Below are 25,158 nucleotides of genomic sequence, written 5' to 3' on the forward strand. Positions count from 1 at the left end.
AGAATTATTCACTGCATTACCCACGATTCATTGCATTTATTAACACAAGCAATTTCATGCATATGACTACAGTGGTTCTAAGCATGGGGTTCTCTAATTGCTTTGAAACTAATTTCACAATCATTAGTTTTGGAGGTGGCGTGATTGACAGTGCTTTTACTAAATTTAGGGAAAACTTATCTTTTTTAACATGTTTGTGCTGGATATTCCTAAGATATATGACCGATTAACTGCGTGTGTAGCTCAAGATGGTTTATGTTTTCAAAGAAATATCTTTAGTAGCTTAACAAAATGCTCAGGGAACAAATGAGAGTAATACTTCTTCCCCTACTGCAAGTTTTTAGACCAATCCCCGAAACCAAAGGATGGGTCTTTTTTAAATACAGTCTAACAGCTTTAAAGGTGGAGGCCAAACAAAAAAAAGCCATTTAGCCTCAAGGTGAAGTTAATGATCCATGGCCAAATGCTGCATGCCTTCCATATGTAAGACGAGGAGATATTTTGCAAAGCCACTGAATCAAACTAATGCTGTTATGGGCCATTGTTCACAATAAACATGTAAATTGTGTTTAGGGAATAGCACACAAGTCAGTGGGTTAATGGCATTGATTCAAGAATAAATTATAATCAAAGAGTGATGAGTTTATGCTACATACAAGAAAAACAGCAGAAATTGTTCAGAAAGAATTGAGATTAAAGGGATAAAATGAATGTGCTGTGAATAAAATGGATGTTTATTGTATTTAATTTTAGTATCTAAACATTGTGTGACATGTTGACAAACCAAATCAACATTTTTCTTAATTTTACTTGTATTCATTTTAGTCTATCATTTAACTCACGTAATAACACAAAAGACAAGAATATCCATCATGATAGAAAAATGTTATTAAGTAAGAACAATAGGGTTTTCCTTGAACCAACAACTCCCAGCTGTCTGTGTGAGGGAGAGAATCTGATGGAACTGTTGTATCAACAGAAAAAAGCCACTAGGTGGGGGTATACTGTCATCTTGATTTAATTTCTATGGTTCTTTTTGTTTGCAACTTCAATAGACTGTTTCAAAATAGGGTTTATAGCAAACCAATGAGAAATAACAGCAAAATAATGTCTATTTCAGAAGGATGACAATGAGATTTCAAATAAAGGGAACACCAGAGCATACCCAGAACAACAACACTTTCAATTTCCAAGTATTTTAATAGGATTTTGGGATGGACCAACAAAAAAAAGATCATGGTTTTCAAAAACTGAAAATTGTCATTTACATTCATACTTACTAATCCAGCTGTTTGGTGGAATTTTAGAAGTCATTGAATCATTGAACAAATAGCAAGCAGTTATTACAGCAGAAAGGTCAGGGATCAATACGCAGGGCTAGAAAAAACTGCTTATACATCTCACTAAAAAAAAAAGTTAATATGTTGACCTTGGTTCAGGAGCAAGAGCATGCCTCAGCCACACATCTAATCATTAAACAGTCTACTTATATCCAGATCACTTTCTGTTATGTTCTTTTAACCTCAACCTTTAAAATGCTTCTCACCTCATCCCTGTTCCTACTCATAATCCATCAAGACCTCATGGGGCCTTGTGATACTAGGGGACCTTATGTCTGCAATTTTCTTTTTTTGTGTGTGTAAAAAATGCATTTTTTTTTTAAATAATTGTGTCAATAACTGTCAAGAACGCATAAAAAAAAATGCAACAAAAAAAAAAAGATGTTTTTTTTTATTGTGGCTGTCATGTTGGGAAACCAGTATGGTAGGATTTCACAAGCACCAATCAGGTTCTGAGAAATGAAATAGACAAAATAAATAAATGAATAAAAAAGAGGAATTCAATTAGTCGCTCGCTTTATTATATTATCAGCCCTAACAGAGATGCAGGGCTGAGCTGCCTTACATGAACATCAACACAGTACAAGTAGAAAACAAAGCTGTTTTCAACATTTTAAAGCACCTTTGTATCATCCAACAGTGGCAGTAGTTTATTTCCAAGAACTCTTCTCAGTGTATTGATTGTAGTGATATTTATGGACCATATTTCTGTGTGTTTACAAATTTTTCTCAAGCCGTGTGGAGAAGTGTGGATGTTAAAATGGGTCAAGCACAAATCAATATCTATTCATGCACAGTTAAAGTTTTTTTTTATATATATATATATATATATAATGTGATCAAATTACAAAAAGGGAAATGGTAATAAATTGATTTAGACAAAAGAAGAAAACGTTCTAAATCTTAGAAATTAACAAAACTATTAAAAAAAGGTAAGAATACAGGTTAAAAGGTGAAAAGTTGCTTCTTCCCATAGGTCTGAATTTAATGCAAGACAAAAATGTGAGGACACATTTATCAGTGACAGAGACAAGAAGGATGGGGGGTTGGTTGAGTAAGCATGAGACAAGTCATCATGATGCCCCAGATTTGGAACTTCCACTGAAAGACTGGTGAATGCAAGCAAAAGATTACATCTTGCAGTGCAAAGAAAGATTAAGAAACAAGCTGGAGCAATGCTCCTAACATGCTGTTGCACTAAGCTATTATGAAATATTAAGTTAGTGAAAAGTAAATATGACTTCATTTAAATATCAGATTTTTTCTTAAAGCGAACTGTGACTACAACTGAATCATGAAAGCTCTTCAAAACAGAGACTTTTGCAAATTTCATTCCAAACTCTCTCTATATTTGCAAAGTGTATAACATATCCTAGCTGCTTGTGTTCTGTGACAGCATCCCAGCTGGAAGGACTCATTTAAAGCATTGCTTTTTATTTCTACACTTTTCCTTCAAACCTACCCTGTGTCATTGTTATCAGTCAGATCATCAGCATCTATTTCTTATTCAGTCAGCCGGCATCTTTTGTCTGAAATCATTCCACCCTCTGTTTCTAAGACCTTTCCCTGCCCCACCATGGCCCATCTGCCCCCTTGTCTAACACATACAAAGGCCCCCGTAGCAGCTGTCCAGCTCGTATCCCAAAGCAGTAAAAGGTGCTGCCCCATGAGTGTTAACTCTAGCATCACTGAATCAGCAGATCACAGACATAAGTTATGTAATACATATATTTTCTAAAACTGTAAAGAAAACGTATTTTTACAATAAGTAATTCATAAAATGTTAATTATTCCAAAAATGTATTTTGCAACCCTTTTATTGGTGATGACTGCATTTATTATTTTGTGCCTCCAGATAAAAAAGTTTCTTCTTGACTGTTCAGAAGGAACTTGTGAAGGTATCCTTAACAATCCTACACTGGTTTTCCTCCAACGTTGCCAAGATTGCTCTAATATTTATTTAGGAAGGAAGTTATCTGCCATGCCAAATATGTGCTTAAAATAGATAAGAGTCATTGACATAGGTTATAAATAGAGAACAGGAAGAGGGGTAGATCCTCTGAGGCAGCTTTTAATGGCAATGGAACACTGCTAACTGAAGACTGCAGCCAGGAGCTCACCTATCAATGCCATAACAGTCACAAATACCCCCGAGTTTGGTCATCCTCCTCATCCACTTCTGAAGAAAATACATCTTAAAGGGAAATCTAATCACTTTTATAAGGATCAGAGGGATTAGAGAGGAGGTTTTTATTTCTGTTTACAAAGAAGGAGGGGTGGATCATTTTTCAATGATGACAGATCTCTCTTTCCATTTCCTTGAGCTTGGTGTTGAATAACCAAAACATGTTTCTAGGTGTTAAAAATAATTGATAGAAATCCATTAGACAGGGGATGATTTGGTTAAGATAAAATAAAATATTCAAAAGATGACTAATTTTAGTATTGCAAAAATATTCACATCTCTTAAGTATTTTTTTTCCATTTTGTCACATTGCATCTTCAAACTTCAGATTATTTTATTAAGATTGGTGGGGATTAATGTAGCTCTTCTGAAATTAACAGAGGTAAGTAAAGTAGTAAATAGTAACTTTTACTCAGTCACATTTATTTTTTAGCTTTTTATAAGAATGGACTTTTTCAGGATAGGTTTTACTCCACCATACTTTAACTTTAAATTCAGTAATATTTATTAAGTATCGCTACTCTTACTTGTGTTAAATCATTGGCTTTACCAAATGAAGAACAAACCTGTTTTACCTATAAATACACCCAGTAAAAGTTTCACTTTTACTTCTATTTGTTCCTTCTATTCGCTTGGCCTTACATGAGACATGGAGATCACAAAAAGTGTATAACATCACTGATTTTTCCCTGTTCTGTTCTGTTTTTTTCCTTTTTAATTTCTTTATTTGCTTATTATATTATTTTATTTTAGTTGTTAAAATACCACATTTTTACAAATATTTTGTTCTTAAGTGTATTAAGTAAATCAGATGCTCTGATCACTTACTAAGTAGTTGGTAAAATCTTTTTCTAAATACTCCTTTACTCTTTATTGATTCATTTTTTTTCAAAAGGTTACTTTTTACTTTTACATGAGTGGGAATTAGCTAAGGTGGTTCAGCCCTTAATTCAGTAAAACTTTGGGTTACTCACCAACCTCTGGAAATTACCCAAAGTCTCTTATATTCTTCAGGGATCAATGCTCTGCTTGTTAGTTTTAGCTTGTTTGTAAGTTTGCATCTACATTAGATGTGTAAAGCTAGAGTTGATTGTTTTTTCTTCAAACCTTCATTTAAACTTCATCAACCCTAACAGCCCTGCTGGTTTTTGAGGCTTTCACATGACGGCACCTATACAGTTAATAAAAATAGAATATAGATATACTTTAGGGTGACAAATCAGATGAATAATGAGAGGCAGATCAATACGCAAGAGGATTAAGGCCACTGAAAAAACAAAAATAGTTAACTGATTTTTAATCTTTATTTCAGTATGAGAAAAGAAATCTGAATTCTGACTTTAATCTCAGAATTCTGACTTTAATCTCAGACTTTTAGATCTTAATGTAGCTAGGCACCATGAAGGATGAGACATGGGAGCACTCACCTTCACTGAAAAAGATCTGAGTTGTTTGGTAGGGTCAGTAACCCATTGGTGAAAAATGACAAAATTAGGCAACTTTTTACATGTCCGAGGGATCCCCGGTGATGCTATTTCATTAATGGAGGAGCAGAAGGTCATTAAAACAAGAGAGCTGGTCTCTAAAACAGACATTGCTACAGCTTGATGCAAAATGTTAGCTGTCAGAATCTATTTAGAATTCTGAGATTAAAGTCAGATTATGAGATTTAAGTCAGAATTCTGGGATTGAAGTCAAAGTTCTGAGAAAAAAGTCAGAATTCGGAGATTAAGGTCAGAATTCTGAGATTAAAGTCAGAATTCTGAGATTAAAGCCAGATTATGAGATTTAAGTCAGAATTCTGTGAATGAAGTCAAAGTTCTGAGAAAAAAAGTCAGAATTCTAAGATTAAGGTCAGAAGCCTGAGATTAAAGTCAGAATTTTGCGATTAAAGTCAAAGTTCTGAGAGAAAAGTCAGAATTCTGAGAAAAAAGTCAGAATTCTGAGATTAAATTCAAAGTTCTGAGATTAAGTCAGAATTCTGAGATAAAAGTCAGAATTCTGAATTTTTTCCAATATTAAACTGAAACAATACTCCGTAAACTTCAGTAAAATCAGTAAACTTTTTTATATTTTCAGTGGCTCTAATCCCCCTCCGTAAATAACAGTTTAATTGCATGTATTATCTTAATGTTTGGAGGTTCAGGTGGAGGCCAGAGCAGCTGACTGGTGGGAAGGAGGAGGAGGAGAAGGAGGAGGAGGAGGAGAAGGAGGAGGAGGAGGAGAAGGAGGAGGGAGGCGAACAATCGGGCTGGACTGGCTGCTGTTATTTCTCCCCGACAGACAAACAATCTGAACGGGCAGGAGTTGCGAAGCAAGCCGCTGCTAGAGGCGCAACAAGCCTCTGACAGAAAGCACCTGACCTACTTAACCTTCATTACAGGAACAACCAACTGTTACTTTACAAGCCTGGAGGTTATAATTTAACCAGAGCCCCGGAACGAGTTGAATTGGGTGACATTTATTATGTCTATATTACCGTTCACCCCTCCGATTGTTAAGAGGCTACTGGGCTGGAAGAAAGGAGAACAAAACGGACAGGAGGAGAAATGGTGCGAAAAGGCTGTCAAAAGTCTGGTAAAGAAGCTGAAGAGGACGGGGCAGCTGGAGGAATTGGAAAAGGCCATCACAACACAGAATATCCACACTAAATGCTTAACCATACCCAGGTAAAACCACTGGCAGCAAACTCGCACAAGTAGCTCAGTCTAAGTAGCAGCTGATGGTGATGATGACAGCTAATGTTAGCCCACAGCCTGCTAGATAGCATGAGCTAGCATTAGCTCACAGTGTTTCCAAAGCACCTGATAGCTAAAACATTTAGCCATTCTATTTATTAAAGGGTGTAAAATATGTTTAGGGATAATTAACAAAACATGAAAAAATAAACACCAGAAATTTAAATAATACTAATTATTATTGCAATTTTTTAGGGTTAAAATAATCTTACAATGTGCTATAATGGGGTTATAATATCTTTATTTCACATTTATGAAAGTCTATTCATTTCCAGTTAAAATAGAATAGAATAGAGAAGAAAATCCCATTATTTTCCTACAATGGGAAAATTCTGGTGTTTACAGAATCAAAAAGATTATAGAAAAAATTGTCACACAAATGTGGACCTTAAAAAAATTTATAAGAATAACATAGTAGAGTTAAAAGATAAATAATTAAATACTGTAATGTAAAGTATTTTTAACAAAATAAAACTGTGCACCTTGATCTGCACTGCAGGATCAGGTCTATGGAGGAGCAATCCTGCCATAATTAAAAATAAATACAGAAATAAATAAATGCTTCAAAAATAAATGAGCATACATTAACTGCCTCTCAAAAATACAATAAATAAATAAATAAATAAATAAATAAATAAATAAATAAATGTAGGTAGAAATGAAATTATACAGTGAGACATAAATGTATATATCTCTTTTAATTAGCTTCTTCCTTTTTTCACCTTTGTAATAATTACCGTATTTACTTATTGTCCGTTATAATCTTCAACTTTATTTATGTATTACGTATTTATTTAAGTATTTATTTATGTGCATATGATTTTTGTCTGTATCATTCTTTCTTTGTACTTTTTTTTTACCCTATTTATTTCTTCCATGCTATTTATTTCTGCCTGTCATATTTATATTTCTGTATGCATTTCTACCTCATTATGCAAATGAGGAGGGGTGTGTCCTAGAGGGTCACCTTTCTGCCCACCTTCTGTAATTATTTTTAATTATGGCAGGATTGTTTCTCCATACAGTACCTCATTAGGGGTGTAAATCACCCCCATCATGGCGATTCGTTTCAGTATAAATTTCCTGAACCAACGACTCAATTATTTACTCAAGAATACACCCAGATTCGATTCGATTCTTTTTATTTATTTTTTTTACCTTAAAGCCTAGACAATGTTTCAAATTTGAAATAAATCAATGAAAGCTGTAATATTGTTTTGCATTTTATTTGAGAAACAACAGCAAATATTAGAAGTAGCAAAGTTGTACTCCACCTAGGCCTATGAAAACCTCATTTACTACAAAATAATAATGCCTCTTTGTTCTGAAAGGCCTTGCATCAAAAAATACTGCAAGCGGAAAGAGGGTAGTGGCTAAAGGAAGCAAGGTAGGAGGGCAAAATAGGTTTAGCTCCACCGCAGCACGGGAGTCAGAATTACGTCCAGGAGATATTGGATAAAAAAAGGGCCGGAGAAAAAACAAACAAAACATGAATCGATAAACTTGCAGACATGTCGATGCATCCGATCGTCGGCTGTAGGATGGATTCATCGATACAAAACGAATATTATTTACACCCCTATACCTTCATCCAAGGGGATGGGTTAAATGCAGAGGTCAATTTCTCCAATGTGAGATCAATAAAGTTAAATTATTATTACTATTTAAACGTGTATTGTGTTTAGCTGCCGTTCATCATCTGCTTTATAGGGTTATATCCAGAGATAACCTATGTCATAATACACAGCTGTAATAATCTGGCATTGCAGAGCTCCAGCTTACAGAGGATGTTTGGACTGAAATGTTTACATTTGGGGAAGGTTGTTATTAAGGTTTGAGCTTTGGATTCCCCGTAAGGGAAACTGATCTGTCCAGGAAAATAGATTGTTATACATTTTGTTGTGTCTTCAGTGAACCCTACTAAAAGAGCATAGTACTGATAGCTTCAGTACCTCCTACTTACTATTTCTGACTTAGTTGGCAACAGTGCTAAGGTTGGTGATAAAAGTTATTATAAACATTAGGGCTGCAACTAACGATTACTTTGCGAATTGATTAATCTGTCAATTATTTTTTAATTGAGTCGATTAATAATCTGATATCCAAAGATTCCTTGAAGAAGATCTTTTATGAAATTAAACCAGGTGAAACTCAAGCTTTTACATATGAGGAGTTATAGATAGTTTATGACAGCTCTATCTAAAATGTTTATATTTTATTTTACAATTTCGATATAATTACTGCTCTTTTTGGCTCACTTTGTCTGCTAAAGGCATGTTTTACAGTCTCTATACTCCAGTTAACAATAATTCTCTTACTAAATTAGTTGACGATTATTTCAATAATCAATTAATCACAATTAATCCTATTAGTTGTTTCAGCTCTAATCTACATTTACATGGATTGCAGGATATTGTTGAACATTAGACATTTTTGTTCAATTAATTTTTTTAAATGTCCAAAATAGGAAAGTTTTGCTTTTTAATCCACTGGAGAGATGTAATCGCACATCTGCTATTTATATCGCATATGGTCCGATATCACACAAAAGAAAAAGAAAAAAACAGATATTGGAATATATCTGCCTGCATCTAAAATCTGTGATCTAAGCATGCTGATAGAAACAGTCTGCTTCTTTTTAAAGTTCATGTAACTTATGAGTTAATACAAGTAGGTTAGTTGTTTTTATACATATCGCTGTTGATTTTTGTACTCTGAGTAATATCATTTGATCAAGCCTTTTCTACTATTCCTCTCTCTTTAATTATTAATAAAAGTATGTGTGATCTGTGTTGATATCCAATCAGGTCAATATTGCTATTGGTCAGATTCAAAGCAGCAATCATGGTATTGTATCAGAAATGAAAAAGTTGCAGCAGGACATCTGTATTCCTTGTTTTCCACTAAACAGGAGGGACGTCTGGCATATTTGTGCATTGTGACAAAGCAGAACACAGCAGGTCACAGAACACAAAAGAGACAGGTATGCATCCTATAGCTTATCAGGGAAACCACCATTGTAGGGTGACTCTTTTTTGTATAGGTTACAGAGCCCTGTTCTACCACAGTGTTTAAAAAGGAATAATGTAAAGTTTTAGTTCAGCTGTTTTTGTCATCAAATATCTGTTGTATGCATTTAATTTCTCTTTTTAAGATGCAACTTCTATCTTTAAATGATTTTTATCCTGGTTAAATACTATATAAATTAAGTGAAATTCCTTATCTGTTTTCCACAAATTTGGTTATAAAACTCTTAAATGAGTTTAAAAGGATTAGTTTTGTTTTCTTCTCAAGATTAAATAATACATGAATAAAATTAGGATGCTGTAAAATAATGATCAGATTTTTTTTTTTTTTTTTTTTTTTTTTTACTGGTACAATGCATTAATGTTAAAATCTTTGCCACAAGGGGCTTGGTTATTTGCCAACATGGTCTGCATTCACCAACAGACATTTAATATCAGAACTTCCAGAACACCGTATGACATTCTGGTCGTATGTTTCAGGTCGTTAGATGGACGTCTGCAGGTGTCCCACAGAAAAGGTCTTCCTCATGTGATCTACTGTCGCCTGTGGCGCTGGCCAGACCTGCAGTCTCATCATGAGCTGAGGGCTGTAGACCACTGTGAATTTGCCTTCCACACTAAAAAGGATGAAGTGTGCGTCAACCCCTATCACTACCAGAGGGTAGAGACACCAGGTGAGTTTTTGGATTACTGTGCTCTACAGTTAGCTGAATTCATGTAGCAAACCATAAATGGAACTGATCTCTTGTACTTTTCTAGTTTTGCCGCCTGTGTTGGTGCCGCGGCACTCAGATATTCCCGCTGAGTTTCCACCACTGGACGACTACAGTCCATCAATACCTGAAAATACCAATTTTCCATCCGGCATTGAGCCTCAGAGCAACTACATACCTGGTGAGAGATATTGTGTTTCTCTAAATTTAAACTGTCAGGTTTCTCCCATTGAACAATATTTTTTTGTGCATATATTAGCTTGGTAATAAAACGAGATATGTTGGAAAACATATTCGAGCATCTCTTGACATGAAACATTGAAATGTCTGTCAAAAAATAACAGTTTTAAAAACTGCTTTGTTGTTTCTCCAAAAGCTTTAAAAAACATTCTAGGCTTGAAAATGTGACGTTTGTCAGGTTTTGGTTGTTAAATGTGCCGTTTATTACAGAAACGCCCCCTCCAGGGTATCTGAGTGAAGATGGTGAGGCAAATGAACACCAAGTCAACCACAGCATGGACACAAGTGAGACTCATCACTATATTCACTACCTAGGCCCTAATTTTCTGAATATCCCCTCATCATAATCATGATCCAACCCTGCTCTCTGTTTTAGGTTCACCAAGCCTTCCGCCCAGCCCCGTCTCACCCACCAACAATAATCCTAGTAAGATAAAATCAAACGGCTCAGTTTTTCTCTTCTCATCATCTAGTGTGGGGCAATGTGACAAGAAATGATAAACGGAGTCAAATTACAGATATTTATTTTTGTGTTATGGCCTTGAGTAAGTTACTAATTAAATATTTTGGTTTTCTAATTCCTTTTTAGTTTTGATATTCATTTTAACATTCTGAACTTTTAGTATTTTTGTCTAACCCATTGCTTTGTTAGCTATTTCTTTAATTTCTTTCATCAAAATGGCTCCTTTAATAAAGACTGACTTTTTAGTACATAGAGAAATATATAAATAGACCACCATCACCTATTGGCGCTGGCAAAACATGGTGGCACCACCCCAACTCAGAGTAATTATATGTGGTAGGATCATAATAAATCAATCATAACTCATGTTAGTGTGCAAATCTTATAAATATGGCTATTATTCAGTGTATTCCAATATTTTAGTGCGGTTACAAATCATAGAATATTAAGATTTGATGTACGGTATGTATTTTTCAGAACATTTGCAGCCACTCACATGTTGAAATGTTTTTGTATTTATTATATATACACTATACACACAAAGAAACAAAAGTACAGTAGAAAAAAAAGATGACAATAATTAATATTGAAGGTACAGACTTCCACTTCACAACTACATGTACAACTCTGCGTTTATCTATCTCTTAAAAGGCCCTTTGAATAAATTAAAGTGTCTTTGTAATGTGATGCAATGTTAAGACACCAAGTACTGTAAATAGTTTTACAAAACTTCAGTTAAAACTGCAAACTTTTGCTTTACAGATACCACATGACCACACAATGTGTTTCTGTGAACGTACTCATTGGAATACATAGGTTTTCTTTTGCTCTTTATAATTTTTGTTTCTTTTTTTGGTTGTGGACATTGCAACTCACCGCTATGGTGAGCAGAATGATTTATTTCTAAGTGAAGCTGTTACTGACTCATAGTTCAAGACAATTTTTTGCTTGTTTAGTAACTTAAGCCTGTATCTGCTAATATCTTCAAATTTTTCCACCAATCCAGACGTGCAGCCGGTGACATACTGCGAATCCGCGTTCTGGTGTTCCATCTCTTACTATGAGCTGAACCAGCGCGTTGGAGAGACCTTCCATGCATCCCAGCCCTCCCTCACTGTGGACGGATTCACAGACCCCTCTAATTCTGAGCGCTTTTGTCTGGGTTTGCTGTCCAACGTTAACCGGAACTCAGCCGTAGAGCTCACGCGCCGACACATCGGTACAACCTTTTTTTGTTTTCTTTTAGCCAGTCTTTGCTTTTCATCTTTATTCTTGAAGGAACCTGTAAGTTGTTTGCTTGGCTACAATCTTTTCTGCTCCTTTTCCAGGACGTGGTGTAAGGTTGTATTACATTGGAGGAGAAGTGTTTGCAGAATGTCTTAGTGATAGTGCCATCTTTGTTCAAAGCCCAAACTGCAACCAGCGATATGGGTGGCATCCGGCCACAGTGTGCAAAATACCTCCAGGTCAGTGTGAAAGTGATGCACATGACATTAAAAAGTAATCTGAGATATAATCCAATGCCCAGAACATTTCATATAGATTAAAGATATCTAAAGGATATGTATGCTTTTACTGAAGTAGCATCATCTTAGACAAATATCCATTCCTTCAGTTGTGTAAATACCTTAAAGTGTTTTCTATGAAGTCAGGATTCTGCCAAATGGGCAAAATCAATAATCATACAAGAAATTGTATTTTAAACGCATGTACATGCTTTTGCTTTTTGCTTTGCAAAACCAGAGGTTTACAGAGATTTCTTCAAGAGACCCTTAAGTTTATAGTAGATTGATTCAGCAAACAGCAGATCTACTAAATGCCTACTGTAAACAGCCTAAGATACTCATTACCTCCTAAACAGCAAACATCATATTTAAATAAGTATAAGTTGTTTTACCTATAAATGAACAGTGGATATCACTATGTAATGTGCAGATCTTAAGGTTTATAGATGAATATTACTTTTTTTGTCCTGATATAATTTCTCTCTGTGGTTTAGTTTAGTAAATCTTTGACTGTAAAAGCAGTAGACTTGGGATAAAGTATTTTATGAAAGTTCGATAAAGGCATTAAAAACACTTTATTAAACAGCGGATATGATTTTAATTTTTTGTTAAAACATTCAAAATCACATTTATGTGCTCCTGAGGGGCGTTATATTTTGAATAGTCCATTGCACCAGAAAAAAATTAGGGAATCGTTAATTAAAAAAATGACAACTAGACCACTTGTCAAAAAAACAATCGACTGATTAACCGAGGTTCAAAAAAATTGTTAGTTGCAGCCCTTGTACTTTACCGTGTAGACCATCACAAGTAGATAAGGTAAAAGAATCACTGACAAAATTCATTGATTTCTGATTTATGTGATGCTGACTGAACAAATAAGGGACCAGGGTTGAGCAAAGGCCAATTTATGCTCCTGAGGCATAGCCTCTGCAACCGTCAAATCTGTCTTTGTGTGCGACAATGCCCCCCCGCGCAGAGGTTCTGCAAGAGTCATCGCGCATCTTAAAAAATCCTGGCTACACGTCGGACGGTTGCAAACCTGCGCAGACCTCAAGTGGAAGTGCGCTGACAAAAAGCGGCTGTGATTGGTCCTTGGTATGCCTTTCCGGCTGTCTCTGTGGTCGTCCTTTTCGATTCGGTGCCGGGGCACGCATTTTTTACAAAACCGAGGAGTAATAACAACAATGGATAACCACGACAAAAAGGTTGATCGAGGAAGTTTGGAAGTACAACCACTTGTACGATGCCTCAGACATGTTGTTTTGGAAAATAAACACTCCCGCCAGCGCCGCCGAAGAAGTTGTTGTGATCATCCGCCAAAGTTCTCGTAAGTTCCCAAATAGGCTCCCCCTAGCGCTTTGGCGGGAAACTGCTGTGCGTCCCTAGAAATTCCAGACCGATGTTGCAGAAGCATATCAGCAAAACTGGTTTGTGACCAGACGCAAGCGACACTTGATTTGTGCGGTTGCAGAAGTATAATCCGCCCTTAAGCCTGACTCTTAAGGGCTGGTTAAACTCCCGCAGCAGAGTGTCGCAGTGAGCGGGTCGCAGATGTGACGCAGACATTTTTGATTTATGCTCAATATTGAAGAGTTTATAGCACGCCACAATGCAAAAGGGGAAAATCACGAACTAGCTGTGGGTCTAGATACGGCCGAGGCGGTGAGGAAAAGGGGTCAAGTTTGTCCAACAACTGATGGACATTAGGGCGAAAAAAGTGCGAGGATCCAGGTGGAAAAAGGGTCCCAGCGTTCTCGCGCCCCTCGCTCTTCTAGCTGGTCCAACTTCACGAGACATTTTCCACAATGCACAGTCAAAACAAGCAAACAAAACAAGCCAGTAAGGTACCAAACAGGAGATATGCATAGTGTAGAGCGGATGTAGATCTGATCAATCAGAGGCCTCCTGTTTGTGGCACTGTCTGCGGTCACCTACTATTTGGGAGAGGTGCTGCAGAGTGTCTGCGGAGGGGGCGGAGACGTCTCTGCGTTCACCGTGAAACCTACGCAGACGACCTAGTTTTGAAGTATAAATCAGCCTTTAGCCTTATTGGGATCAGGCTAGTTGCACAGAATAAATCACAGCAGTACGTTACATAGTTTTTCTCCAACCGCTCATTTTCACAGGGCAGGGAGGGGCTGCTGCCCAGACAACAGAACTCGTGGGGATTACTCAGATGCATGAATCAAGCATATTATCCCTTTGTGCTTTGTTCTGATGAAGGAATATTTAAATATATAAAAGCTCAAAAAAGTAGATAATGCATCATATAGGCCCTAGAAAAAATGGTTATTGTGACAATTAAGCCTGGATGAGAAGTATTGTCAGCCATCTTCTTATTCTAGGCGTGCAACTGCACGCTTGGATTTTTGTTGACAACAACTATGCGTCGCTTAAAATACGTCACGCATTCCGTTGCTCTTATTGGTTGTAGGTCTATCCAATTGAGTGCAGAGGCATTTTTTTTCCTGGTTCGTTCGAAACACGCCCCATAATCACAGCTCTATGGAGCAGTATCAGACTCATATTCTGACTAGAATTGAGTAGGACTATGTCAGGCTAGTAAAGGGTGGAAGCCAGAAGAAATTCTACAATGTCATTTTCTGGATTATATATATTTTTTCATTGTGTCTCTCATGATTGAAGTATGTCCATCATGTAAATTACAGACATCTATCACCTCTACTGTATCTCCAAAGGTTACTGTCAGACAAATGTGGAAAAATGGCATTAAGTCTCCAAAAGATCTTTCATTCCCTTCTTTGTTGTTACAAAAAAGCAAACATTTGGGGTGTGCTAAACACCGGTAGAGCTTCTATTAGAACCATGTGATTTAAGGCGAACAAGTGTGAACGCAGGATTCACATTATTAAGGGATATATTTGTTCATGTTAATTCAACCCCCACAGAGTCACTCATAGGTACATTCAGGGAGCCGATAAATGTTCCTCTGAGTTATTCTGACTCCCTATGAATGTGGTAGGCTCTGAAGTTGGAGTATTACCGGGCTTATAAATGATCTACCCAAACTACGTGTCTTTAGTCTGGGCAACACTAAGTCTAAACACATTTTGACAGGATGCAACCTGAAGATTTTCAACAACCAAGAGTTTGCTGCCCTCCTTGCTCAGTCTGTCAACCAGGGCTTCGAGGCGGTTTACCAGCTAACCAGGATGTGCACCATTCGCATGAGTTTTGTGAAGGGATGGGGAGCCGAGTACAGGTAAATATTTTGAATTGGCATCAAATCAGTCAGAAAAGTGGGTTTAGCTTGTAGTTTCTATTTCTTAGTAACCATTACTTGGTTTCATTTGTTTTTAAAACAAGGACAAACAATTAAATGTTTGGTTATGATACAGATGGTCAAAAATATTAAAACACTTCGGATGCCATTAAAATCTAATGGTCTTGAGGTCTGTTGCAGGGATTAGGTCTGCTTCCTCTTATTCCTCTAATTTGTTTTTCAGAGCACATAACATTATATTGTGATGATACTACTAATCCTCAGAAGTTTGTAAATCTAAATCAGTTGTTTAGTAAATATCCTGTCTCCAATGGTTGAAGTCTTGTGATTTTTTTAGGGAGAGAGATTGATGTTGTTTTAATAATAGTAAAGGATTTATTTAATGAGGAGGACATAAGTAAAACCTTTTCAAACTGCTGCTTACGTTCAGTCAGATAGCGGGGGAGTGCAGCTGTGACAGAGGGGAAGTAATGCATGCTTGTGGTGGTGTGGCGGACATGAAACAGGAGGGTCGATTTCTTTGCAGAGGGGATTTCCACAAGACTGTGGATATGTGGGTATTGCGTTTCTGTCCCACCAAACACCTTAGAGGAAAACATCTCCTGTAAACGATTAAATGGCTTAGAGGCTTGTGTGACTTTTAGCTTTGCTTGTGGGTTAATTCAGTTAAATCTACATAGGAAAGTATGCATTACATGCTAAAAATTTCAAACAATTACCTGTTTCACTTTTACTCTACACATTTAGCGCTATGATGCAGTACTTTAACTGAGCCCACACTAATAATTGTCTTGTGTGTCTAATCTGCAGACGTCAGACGGTCACTAGCACCCCCTGCTGGATTGAGCTGCACCTAAATGGCCCTTTGCAATGGCTGGACAAGGTCCTTATGCAGATGGGCTCTCCCAGTATCCACTGCTCCAGTGTCTCTTAGGAAAACTAGTGTCAACATGCAACTGAGTGCAAACCTTTTGCAAAAATGTCAAAGTGTTGTCAGTGATGAAGAAAGAAGCATTGTTCATTTCACTACAAGGGCACCTCAATGGAATGTCAAGCGTTTATTACTGTAGTTCAGTTCAAAACCTCTAGACCAGGGGTCACCAACGTTTTTAAGGCTGAGGGCTACTTCATAAGAAGGGCTATCAATACTGACCGATGAATGGGAGGCACCAGTGTTCACCTAAGCTATATACATAAACATATTTTTGTTACCTTTAATTTCTAGTTTGATTACTGTGGTTAAATGTTCTACAGAGATTAAAAAAGAGCAACAAATAATATTAATAAAAAAAAAAAATAAATCAAACTTAGCCCACTGGTAAGTTGTTCTGTTTTTAGAAGGTGCCGAGGGCACTTGTGTGATCCTTGAGGGCAGGTTGTTACCCGCAGGGATGTTTGTGACCCCTGCTCTAGACACATTAAAACCAGAGTGATCTATTTTTTTTAATTCTGTTATTTTTGATTAGTATTATTAACCCAAGATTAAATTCATGGAAATTTAGAATATTGAATCAAACATTTAACAGGATTACTTCATCTAAATGAACAGTACTAAATGCTTTGCACATGCCTGTGTACATTGAAGTTTCATTTTATGAAGTGAATGACCTAAATTAAGGTTTTAATGATGATGTAATTCTGAATGCACATGTATCTGCTTGGTGTCACATTTTGAAAAAGATTCAATCTGTTCAAAACGCTTTTATTTTAAATCATGAGTTATAAGCAGCTGATTGTTACACTATATTAGAGAGTTTGTGGTTTGGCTTTATTTTGTTTTTGAGAAGATGAAACAGGTTTAACTAATCATTCAAATATTTCATTACTTAGTAATGCAGTTTTTTTTCCTCCATACAGACACTTCAAATACTTATTCTGAAAGCTTAGATCATTTTAAATTTAGCTTGCTTTTTTTTTTTTTTTTTGACTAATTAAGTGATTTAACCAAGATTCGTAGTTACCATTAGTGTTTTAGCTTCTAAATGGAGGGGAATGTTTGACCTGATACAGGAAATAATATGACAGGTATTCATTTGTCGTTGTAATGTCATTTTAAGACACTACTTTCCCTATATTCATTTATTTATATATATTTTCTAATTTATGATATGATTGGTAGTTTGTCTACACAAAGAAAAACAAGGCACTATTGTTTCTGTAAAAAAGAAAAATGTATGAACTATTTTTTTCTGTGAAAGAGACAGAAGTTATTTTTGCATATTATCTGACATGGGAATATATTTTTATGATTTCCTAAATATGACTGTACATAAATGTTATAATTTAATGTAGGAAAAATTCTTGAAGTAGTGATCCTGACTGACCTCTGCTGTAGGGCTGACTCATAAGACTTTACTAACAACATCTGGACCAGGCTTCTGTGTCAAACACTATTTCTCTCTTAATAGAGGTAATATGGCAGTTTTCCTCAGAGGAATTTAGAAAACAACTGTGGGGTGAAAATGAGAACAAACTGTTGTAAATCACTAAACAACACACTTCCAGGTTACAGTGCTTATCATATTAACATTGTAGTAAATGCTTGCCAAAAAAATAACATACTATATGTACAGTGTCATAATATAAGGCATGTGTATTGTTACTGTCATTGCCACCGTCTCTGACTCAACAGTGTACATCCTGCACTTCTGGTAAGCTGTGTTTCCATGTGATTCCTAACACTGGCATGGTAGTTGGCTATGTGCACTTTGGTGCGATATGTTGTTGGTAGGTATCTGTTTCTTTATTTTTTTCATTGCTTTTCTGGGTGATGTCTTACATACATGTGGCTATTTCCCTTTTGTCAACTGATCTGTTATAAATGTGAACTTTTATTAAAATGCTACAGAGGAGTCTTCTCAATGTTTCCTAAATCTTTAAATATGTATTTAAACTCTCCCAATAAATGCCTGCCAAAGTTAAGAGTGTGCTGGAGGTATAAAGCCAATCTTATGTGGAAACTGCATTTACTGTAGTTTTGAATTTGGCAAACTAAACTGTTAATTGTAGGTCTTCTAAAGCAGCGGTCCCCAACCTTTTTTGCACCACGGACCACTATATGTCAGACAATATTTTAACGGAACGGGGGGCGGGGGGGGGATTACGATCAAGTAAAATGATACGACTGGCATAAAATCAAATACAAAATAAAACAACAAGCTGTTCCATCTAGGCGTAATTGGAGACAATGAGTCCTGATGTCCAGTCTGCTCCGTAGATTTGTTTTGGTCACTGTAACCGCAGAAAATCCCGCTTCACAAAGATAGGATGTTATAGATAGGATGAGTCTTGAACTTAATTAACCTTTGTCAAGAGGCACAGATGCACCGACTGATGTAATTGGGAGAGAATATCGCAATTTTTTATATTTTTCAAAATAAAACATCACTCAGACTCTGACTGTCGCTGTTCTAAAGCATGCCCCTGCTAGCTGAACCTCAGTCAGTCTGGATGAAGAGTGTCTGTGTACAGCAATTTTCACATCTTTTGAAGCCTTAAACAGTTTTTCTCCAAGGTTGTAGCTCTATCCATCTTTCTCTCATCTCAGCCAGCTCCCACGTCTGACTGGATTTATGGCACCTGTACAGCATAATGTCACTACCACAGTTAAACATTAGGGTTATGGTTGACCAAGACTGAGCTTTGTAAGTATTCCCACCACACATTAAGCATTTAGAATAAATACTTAAAGCGTTATGGACTCATCTAACCTCTTAAATGTATCCCAACTTAATATAGCTGTAAAACAATGCAATCAAGTTCATTTGTTCACATGTTTCCTAAGGATACATTGATTTGCTTCCTTCTTAAAGATCAGATTTTTGGACTGCATGACTGACAGTCGTGCTTCAGATTCTACTATACCCACTGCAGCTCCTCCAGAGGAACACTGGATGAGTTCTAATTGAGAATCTCCTTAACCAGTCTGTCTGTCGTTTACATGGATGGACATTTTTTTAAAGAACTACATCTGTGTCATACTCTTCCTATTTTCAGATGGATTGAACAGTCCTCTGTGCCCAGAGCTAATAATAACATTTGTTGCTTTTCTTTTCTTTAAGGTTTATCTTGACATATCTTTGACCTTTCCACTTTGCTTTTTACTCTCCATTCTGTTTAAAATAAAAGTTATATATTTGATAACTTCATAGTAGAGCTGAGATTAAAATATACACCATTTATCGCTCAGGTGAATTAACAAGACAATTGAATTCTATATTCAGAAATGGTGTACTAGTTGCAAATGCATGCATTCTTTTTAAAAGCAATGCATTTCATTCTATCAAACTGCACACCTTTGAACTTTATGTTGATCTAACGCACAAAATCCCAGTAAGTTCATTAGTTTGTGGTTTCTCAATTGGGAAATGCTTATGTGATGTGATTTCCTTTGCAAGGCACTGTATAGACTGAATGAACAAACCTTTGTTTCAACTACTCATTTTATTTGCTGATGTACATTGTTTTTCCATTTCTACATATAGCATCTGTTTGAACCAAATTGAGTAGTAAAAACGGCAGTTGTGAGATAGTGTTCACAATAAATACATGAAAGTCACTATGAAACTAAAAAAAGAAATGGTTTTGCTGATTTATCCGAATGATCATTAAGTCTTTCATGGATAAGGCACATATGTAACAAAAACATATGTTGAAAGTACCTAAAAACAAATATGAATCAAATGTCCCATGTTTTCCCACCCAGTTCCAACCTTCTATTGAAGATCACACAGGGCTTAAGCATATTAAAGGACGCTGGGGAAGAAGAGGAAGGACTGGGGCCACACATAGCTTACCCTCTCAATAGTATTTCAGTATACATTGTTTCATTCTAAGAATCTCAGATCTATTCTTACAGTGCCACCTGTGAGCGAATCCACCTTCCAAGTATGATGAGAACGTCAACAGGCACCTGTGCTGACCCCAGAAAAAAAGTGGAGGGACAATGGCTGATCCGCAGGTAACCAATTTTAGCTGTCTTCACCAGAAGATAACCCATCTATTTCATCTTCTTCGCCACCAATAGCCATCCAAAAGGCCTTTGCCACCTGGAAACCAAAACAAGTTTTCAGACCAAAATTCACTTTTAAACTGAAATTTTACACTTCTACCTTCAACGACCCATGTTTATTCCCCTTCTATCTGTGGTTAAAACATGAACCTTTGTGATGTCATTTTTGGCTGAAAACTTTAATGTTTGTTGGGGGGATTTTTTAATATGCAACTTGCAACTTTAATATGCCTTTTGGGGCCCTTCACAATGAGACTCAAAAAGCTTTCCAAAATTGAAATGCAAGTTTTTTTATAGTCTCTATATCATGTTTTTTAAGCCTTTCAAATTCAACAATAGGAATTATAAACCAATTATAAAAACACTGCCTTTGGCACTATAGAGTATTCATTATGAAAGTTGTTTTCTGGGTCTATTTTGCAAAATAGCACTTTGGGCATGCCGTTGATAAAGGAATAGTATTATAAGAGTTAAAATATTTAGCATGATATAGTCCCATTTAATATGGACAGATTATAAACTGCTTTTTCTTTTTTCTCTTCTGTTTTCCACCATAAATTAACATAATTGGTGCAAGGAAGAATTTACCATTATTTGGCTGCAGACAAAATGCATTGCTTATCAATTTTTACACTAGTCAACTGAGCCTGTTCTACATAAATAGTTGTATTTTTCCCATGCTTAAATTAGTTGCAATAATATCATAAATACACTGTCATTATGTTCCCAGCCTTTTCTGTGAGCTCTAGCATCTTAACCTCTAACATGTGTGTGTGTAAGCTAAAGTTGATCATCCAACAAATATGAATTTATTGCATCTAAAATATGACATGTTAACATATATTGCATCCAAACAGCCCTTTAAATTTGGTTTACTGCAAATATTTATATAGGGATTAAATAGGTTGTTTATCAGTACAACAAAGATTTTTTTTTTTTTTTTTTTTTATTTAAACAAAAAATATTTTGATTAAATCAAACAATTAAAAAGGTTTTCTTGTCATGTAGGCTTTGTGGTGCTCACCAGAACTTCTTTCAGAGTTGCTTACCCCTTTATAAGTGAAAGATACAAATCTAAAAACTCTTGAATATCTGAGCATATATAGAGGTATCAAAGTAAAGCAGCCATGCATTTCAATTTTTTTTTTTTTTTGTTTAAGTAAAATCATCATTTTAGGTGATATTCTGAAGATTATCTTTGCAATTAATTGAAAATACGGCGTATGAATACATTTCCAAGGCCCTGAAGCTTAACCTGTTTGAGAAAAAAGAAACAGTTTAGTTACTAACCTTTTCAGCATGAACTTTTCTTTGCTCATGTGGTAAAGATGAAGCTTTATCTGCATGGTGAGATAAAAAAATCCAAATTAGGTTGTATATCAGAAATGCTTTCAAAGTATAAGAATATACAACATTCAAACAAAGTAGCAATACAATAAAGTAACAATTAACTATCCCTAATTACCTTTCATCTCCTTTAATTTAGTAAATAGGCGCTCAAAATTTTCTGCATCTGCATCCCCAGCAGTTAGATTCGCAAGTTCCTGTATGTCTAAATCAGTCATTGCATCTGCAAAGAATGACATCATATTCAGTTTATTTCATAACATGGATAATAAATTGGTCCAACAAATGTTTAAAGTGATATTACTTGCCTACTACTGACACCTCCTGCGTGTCACGGTTTGAACCACTGTCTGTATGGTTGGTCTCCTCACTTGTGAGTGTGCCCTCTGCTGGCAGGCTGCAGGACTGTTCCAATAAAAGGTATAATATAATACAGGTCAAGGTGTTGCAAATTTAGTTAATATTAAATTAATGGAAGACATAATCTAACCGGTGAATCATGGCTGTGGCGTGGGTTGTTATGTCTGGAAGCAACCAAGCTGCTCATTAGACCAAAACCCTGATTGTGCCCTGTTGAAAAAAGATGCCAAACAGTCATACCCCCTCATATTCACAAACCATCACACCAATAGAATATTTCTTATCAAGCTGAACTGAGTTTATCATTTACCATCTTTCATCTCCACACTGGACCACACATTGGCATTAAGAGCCTGGACAATTCTCTTTACTCCTGTTGACTCTGGAAAGTCATCTGAAATGTGCGACAATGATTAGTAAAAATGAATCCCATTAAGATCCTGTAAGCAGATGTATGTTTTTTTTTTTTCTGTGCAGAACTCACCGTCCTCATCTGGTAGCTCCTGTGGATTGATCTCCACAAGCTCAAATGCATGGGACAAACACCACTGTTGTGCTTCATGCCTAGTGACACCTAAAGAATAAATCAAATTTTATGCGTTTCCTGATGCTGTTTTAGGTGTTTATATTCTGCTTATACACCAACAGACTCCTTTAACTAACCATTTTCACAGACTCTGTCGCACACAAGAATTTGCACCTCTGGGCTGAGATCTTCCACCACAGGAATCCAGGGATTCAGTTTTTCCAGTCCATCCTTCTACAAACATCAAACATATATAATATAAACAGCAAACCAAAATAAATTTGTAGTAGGAAAATATACATTTTTCTAAAGGTAACATACCACTTTGCTGTCAAAGTAAGCAATGAAAGCCTGCATCGACTGAGCAATCTCTGAAGACATTTGATATGTGCTTGGTACAACACACAACTGCACATCAGCCGTATAATATTTGTTATTGATGGTCCAAGGATACCAAACAACCGTGTCCTCTCGCTTTGTTGGCTGAGGTAAATGCTGTGAGTTGAGTATTTCTGAGAGAAGAACAGAAAAAAAAAAAAAATCAAACATAAGGAAGCATTACTAGTAAAACTACATTTCATTTGAACAAAACTCAGATAATTCAGTCAAATACTTTCATTTTAAAATCATTCAAATTAATAAGAGTAAACAGAAACAGTTTTCAAATGATAATATAATATACAATGGATGCTTGGGGTATCACAACTGCAGTAATTGGTATATAAAGTGAATAGAACAGGTGAACTGACACACCCCTGGGGAGCGCCAGTGCTGTTGTTGAGAAGATCAGATAAGGTCCTGTTCACCATGACTTGCTGTGAATGATTAATAAGGAATGAGTGAAACCATCTGATAATATATGGATTCACATTTTTTTGTTTGTTTGATTAAGAACTTGAGGCTGGAGAGTATGAAATGCAAAACTAAAATCAATAAAGAGCAGTATAGCAAAAGCCTTGGGGTTTTTTCATATGTTTAGCCACTAGATACACTATGAAATTGCAAGCATCATCAGTGCCTCTTATCAGAATCAGACATACTTTAATAATCCCAGAGGGAAATTACTCTTACATGTATAAGCAAAATAGTAAGGATGTAGTTGTGGACACACATCCGATCCTAGTTAACTAACCACCAGTTTTTCAAGGCACTTCATCACAACAGATCTCAAAGTGATAGGTCTAAAGTCTGTTCTCTTGTGAGCAGTGTTTTTTGGGAACAGGTATAACAATCCCCCTGTTCCACAAAGATAGTAAAGTATCAGTATCAACAGATCTCTGAAAAAGTTGGCCGCTAAGCATGTGTCAATTCATCTGCAAAACTTTTTAGATAGCTGAAACATCTGCAAAAGTTCACAGTAAGAAAACTGAAAAACCATCTTGACCTTATTGGCGGTGACCTGTTTGAATACCTTATTGAAGGTAACATGATCAAAATCAATCCTGTCCCATTGCTGTGGGATCACGTTACAAACTATTGAGAATGTCTTGGTTTCTTTTGTTGGTATCACAATATCAACACAGAATTTAATAACATCTGTGATTACATCTGTGGCAGTGTCCAAGTTTTGCTCCTCATAGAATATTTTCCAATCTGTTGATGATAAACAGCCTGTTAATGGTTCTATGCTATAATCAGACCAGATATGAACTGTTTTTATTTGGGTTGCCTTCTTGTAGGGTTAGTTTTGTATATGGGGATCAAAATAATAGAATTATGATCTAAGCTACAGAAATTTGATTTAAGATCTATATCACTAAAGGGAGTGAGAAGAAAGAAAGAAAAAAAACATCTCTCTGACAAAAAGAAATTGGAAGTTAATTAAATGTACTAAGATTAAAATATTAATTGAAATTACCTGACATGAAGACTTCACAGAAAAGGAAAAACAAAGCAATGCACTGACTGAGGTCAAACTGGATACCAGCTTTCAGTTTTAATGTTAATGCAACAAACCAGGTGCCCTGATATTCAGATCTTCAATTTATTAATTCTCATTTTTAGGTCTGAACCTCCGTTCTTATTCCAGGCTTCACTCTAAAGGCGAAAACCGTGTCTCACCAACATGGTAACTTTAAGGAACTGTTCAATTATTACCATACTGTTCTCTGGGGTCATCTGGTCCGCTCTGCTAGCCTTGTTTAATATTAGCTTCCTAGCTAAAATGGGCTGTCCGTTCCCTGAAAACTTACGTTTTATCAGCTCTTCTTCTTTAAATTCGCCATCACAGCTAGTGACAAGCACGCATGGCAAAGCCATGTCCGTGTTTTCTTCTGTCGATGACATGTTTCATAAAATATTTAGAAACTGATTTTTAGCTGCTAGCTTACAGCGTAGCTATCTTCAATAACCTTTGAACTCCGAGTTCCGGAATACGTCACTTCCGGTTAATAAAATACCTTTAAGTTCACGTACGATTCAAATTTAGGATAAATATTAATAATAATATATAAGCTA

General features: G+C 36.0%; 2 protein-coding genes across 3 annotated transcripts; one reads left to right on the top strand and one right to left on the bottom strand.

Annotated features, from left to right (window-relative positions):
* The first annotated feature begins 5,788 nt into the window (after positions 1-5,788).
* Positions 5,789-18,379, top strand: smad3 (SMAD family member 3). 2 transcript variants are annotated; one of them, XM_015399441.1, is made up of 9 exons: positions 5,789-6,194; positions 9,770-9,963; positions 10,049-10,183; positions 10,453-10,527; positions 10,619-10,669; positions 11,712-11,924; positions 12,034-12,171; positions 15,292-15,436; positions 16,268-18,379. In XM_015399441.1, the coding sequence occupies exons 1-9, from the start codon at positions 5,992-5,994 to the stop codon at positions 16,389-16,391; spliced, it is 1,278 nt and encodes a 425-aa protein (XP_015254927.1). In that variant the 5' UTR covers positions 5,789-5,991; the 3' UTR covers positions 16,392-18,379. The 2 variants fall into 2 exon arrangements, with proteins under 2 accessions (XP_015254927.1, XP_015254928.1); XM_015399442.1 differs by having other exon boundaries at positions 16,275-16,457.
* A 1,775-nt stretch (positions 18,380-20,154) lies between these two features.
* Positions 20,155-25,068, bottom strand: aagab (alpha- and gamma-adaptin binding protein). The gene is made up of 10 exons (XM_015399436.1): positions 24,894-25,068; positions 23,023-23,213; positions 22,839-22,935; positions 22,660-22,749; positions 22,486-22,569; positions 22,306-22,385; positions 22,124-22,220; positions 21,934-22,038; positions 21,759-21,808; positions 20,155-20,505 (listed from the first exon to the last, which is right to left on the bottom strand). The coding sequence occupies exons 1-10, from the start codon at positions 24,985-24,987 to the stop codon at positions 20,428-20,430; spliced, it is 966 nt and encodes a 321-aa protein (XP_015254922.1). The 5' UTR covers positions 24,988-25,068; the 3' UTR covers positions 20,155-20,427.
* Between the last annotated feature and the right edge of the window lie 90 nt (positions 25,069-25,158).

The sequence above is a fragment of the Cyprinodon variegatus genome, unplaced genomic scaffold (assembly GCF_000732505.1).
Source record: "Cyprinodon variegatus isolate N-32 unplaced genomic scaffold, C_variegatus-1.0 Scaffold1012, whole genome shotgun sequence".
Classification (NCBI taxonomy): domain Eukaryota; kingdom Metazoa; phylum Chordata; class Actinopteri; order Cyprinodontiformes; family Cyprinodontidae; genus Cyprinodon; species Cyprinodon variegatus.